The following is a 2754-nucleotide window of genomic DNA, read 5'->3' as shown; positions in this document are numbered from 1 at the left end:
GGTGGATCACCTGAGGTCAGGAGTTCAAGACCAGCCTGGCCAACATGGTGAAACCCCATCTCTACTAAAAATACAAAAATTAGCCGGTCTTGATGGTGGGCGCCTGTAATCTCAGCTGCTTGGGAGGCTGAGGCAGAGTTGCTGGAACCCAGGAAGCGGAGGTTGCAGTGAGATGAGGTGGCACCATTGTACTGCAGCCCAGGCCGACAACGGTGAGACTCGGTCTCAAAAAATAAAAAATAGAAAAGCTTTTATTCCATTATGAACTAATACCTATTACCATGTTAATAAGGGTATGTCTATTAAAAACATCTTGATGAAAATGTTATACTCACAAAGTTGCTAATTTTCCAATTATTGCTGTCTTGAGGTTTCTTACCAGTGGAAATTTATCTTCTTGAATTTATGTCCTTAATGAAGAATATACTTGGTGGGGGCTTGCAGCTTAAAAAAAATAAAACTTTTTAGAAGCACAAACATTCAAAACAAATATCAGATAGATTAGGTTTCACTTTACTCACTCTTCTAATCTAAACCATCTAAAAATGATTTTCATCTATCTAGGCTATAGATAATAAGTTATATTTTACAGCCTGACAGCTTTCTAAGTAAAGCACTCTGATTGATTTTCTGTTGACATAATCAATCCTTGCTAAGCTTGTATATAGAAAATCCGCAAATTCACTCCATGTTTTAGATATGCCAGTAAGGGAGATTAAAGTACATTTTACACCTCTTGATTAGAAACAATAATTATTTTCCTAATGACAGTTTATGTCATTGACCCTTTTAAACAAGAAAAATGTATGTAAAGGGTTATAATAAATTACACAGCTATAAAACTGTTTTGTGATAGATATTGTGAAAGCTTTCATTAGGTTGAAATTTTGGGCCAATTTCATGTTGAAAGCTGTTTGTTATGAGCTTAATATCACAAATCTGTCAAGAATTTGTTCTATATAAAATGGAAAAAAAAAAAAACAAGATCTTGATTGGAATATAGGTTGTTCATCCCAAATCTAAAGATCTAAAATGCTCCCAAATCTGAAACTTTTTGAGTGCCTACATGATGCTCAAAGGAAATACTCTCACTAGTCTCAGATGTAATGAGTAAAAATAAATAAAAACAAAGGAAATGTTCATTGGAATATTTTGAATTTTGGATTTTTCAGTTAGGAATGCTCAGCTCTTAAGTATAATGCAAATATTTTAAAATCTGAAAAAATCTGAAATCCAAAACACTTCTGCTCCTAAGCATTTCAGATAAATGTACTCAACCTATATCAGTTTTCTAGGGGAAATGCAAACAAATAGTAGGATTCTTCTCTTATTTTGAGATTTAGTCCATGTGAGGATTTTTTTTTTTTAGAATAATTTGTGGAGGCATGATGGCATATTGAGGATTGGGAACACATTCAAGAAATGTTCAGACCATATAAATAGAAGGCTCAGGGTCAGGCTGTGGAGCCAGAAGATACTTATTTTTTTCCTTCTATTACTTCTTACTCTGTTTTCCTAATCTGGAAATCTGTTTTCCAAATTTTAGTTTGAGTTTGGGTCTCCCTCTTTATATCCTAATCTGTGTTGGTAATCAAATTAATTTTTGTGTCAAATATTTTGACTTAGCATTGTTATTCCTTTGTCCAGCAAATACTAGCTGTGGGCTGCCTCTAAAAATGCTGCGGAAGACACCCATATATACCTGTGGCACCTACTTGGTGATGCTGGTGCCTCCTCCAGGGGGATCAGGCAGCTCTGCCACCCGATCTCTTTTTGGTGGAACAAGTGGTTTGTCATCTTTAAAAAGTAAGTGAATTTTACCTGTGGCACTTTCCTCAGTTTATCTCAAACTCTGAAATTTAAGGCTCTCCTATTAATTATTTAAAACTTACTTTGTTAAATAGTTGTTTGCAATAGCTCTCTGATAACAAAAAATACCAATTATCAATATAGGCTAGGAAGATTTAACAATATAATTTTTTGTGGATGACATATTAGTATAGTGTTTGAAAACTATTGTCCTGTAAAATTAATAGAAATAATCAGTTCAACAAAGTTTTAGGAAATAAAATAATATTTTGTCACATTATTTACTGATGATATAGCAAGACATCTACTCACTGTGATAGAATTTCTTTTTTTTTTAGATGGAATCTTGCTCTGTCACCCAGGCTGAAGTGCAGTGGCATGATCTCAGCCCACTGCAACTTCTGCTTCCCGGGTTGAAGTGATTCTCCTGCCTCGGCCTCCCTAGTAACTGAGATAACAGGCATACGCCACCATGCCCAGCTAATTTTTTTATTTTTACTAGAGATGGCGTTTCACCATGTTGGCCAGGCTGGTCTCGAATTCCTGGCCTCAGGTTATCCACCCACCTTGACCTCCCAAAATGCTGGGATTACAGGCATGAGCCACCACGCCCTGCTGATAGAATTGCAAAGCTATTAAAATACGTATGTAAAACACCAACATTTTAGGACACATATACAAAATACTAAGCATAAGACATAGAAAAGCAGATGTGGAAAAATGTATTAATATTTTAAAATATACATATATTTGTATAAGGAGGCACACTACAGTAATTAAAGCAGTGTAATTTTGGCTTCAGAGTGGACACATAATTAAATGGGATAAAGTATAGAATTAAAAAAATGTTCCTCAGGCTGGGGACGGTGGCTCTATTGAGATATAACTCACACACCATAAATTTTACCCCTTTAAAATATACAATGAGACCATCCTGGCTAACAC

The 2754-nt window shown here is 35.2% G+C and overlaps 1 protein-coding gene across 2 annotated transcripts in view; it reads left to right on the top strand.

Annotated features, from left to right (window-relative positions):
• HECTD4 (HECT domain containing E3 ubiquitin protein ligase 4) overlaps positions 1–2754 on the top strand; it is a 163858-nt gene that overhangs the window by 38930 nt on the left and 122174 nt on the right. For both annotated transcript variants that reach the window (XM_011928666.1, XM_011928665.1), the window contains exon 8: positions 1648–1806. In XM_011928666.1, the coding sequence (XP_011784056.1) occupies positions 1648–1806 (159 nt within the window). The remainder of the gene's footprint in view (positions 1–1647; positions 1807–2754) is intronic.

This window comes from Colobus angolensis, unplaced genomic scaffold, assembly GCF_000951035.1.
Source record: "Colobus angolensis palliatus isolate OR3802 unplaced genomic scaffold, Cang.pa_1.0 Scaffold79, whole genome shotgun sequence".
NCBI classification, from domain to species: Eukaryota; Metazoa; Chordata; class Mammalia; order Primates; family Cercopithecidae; genus Colobus; species Colobus angolensis.
This window is presented reverse-complemented; position numbering and strand designations above follow the sequence as displayed.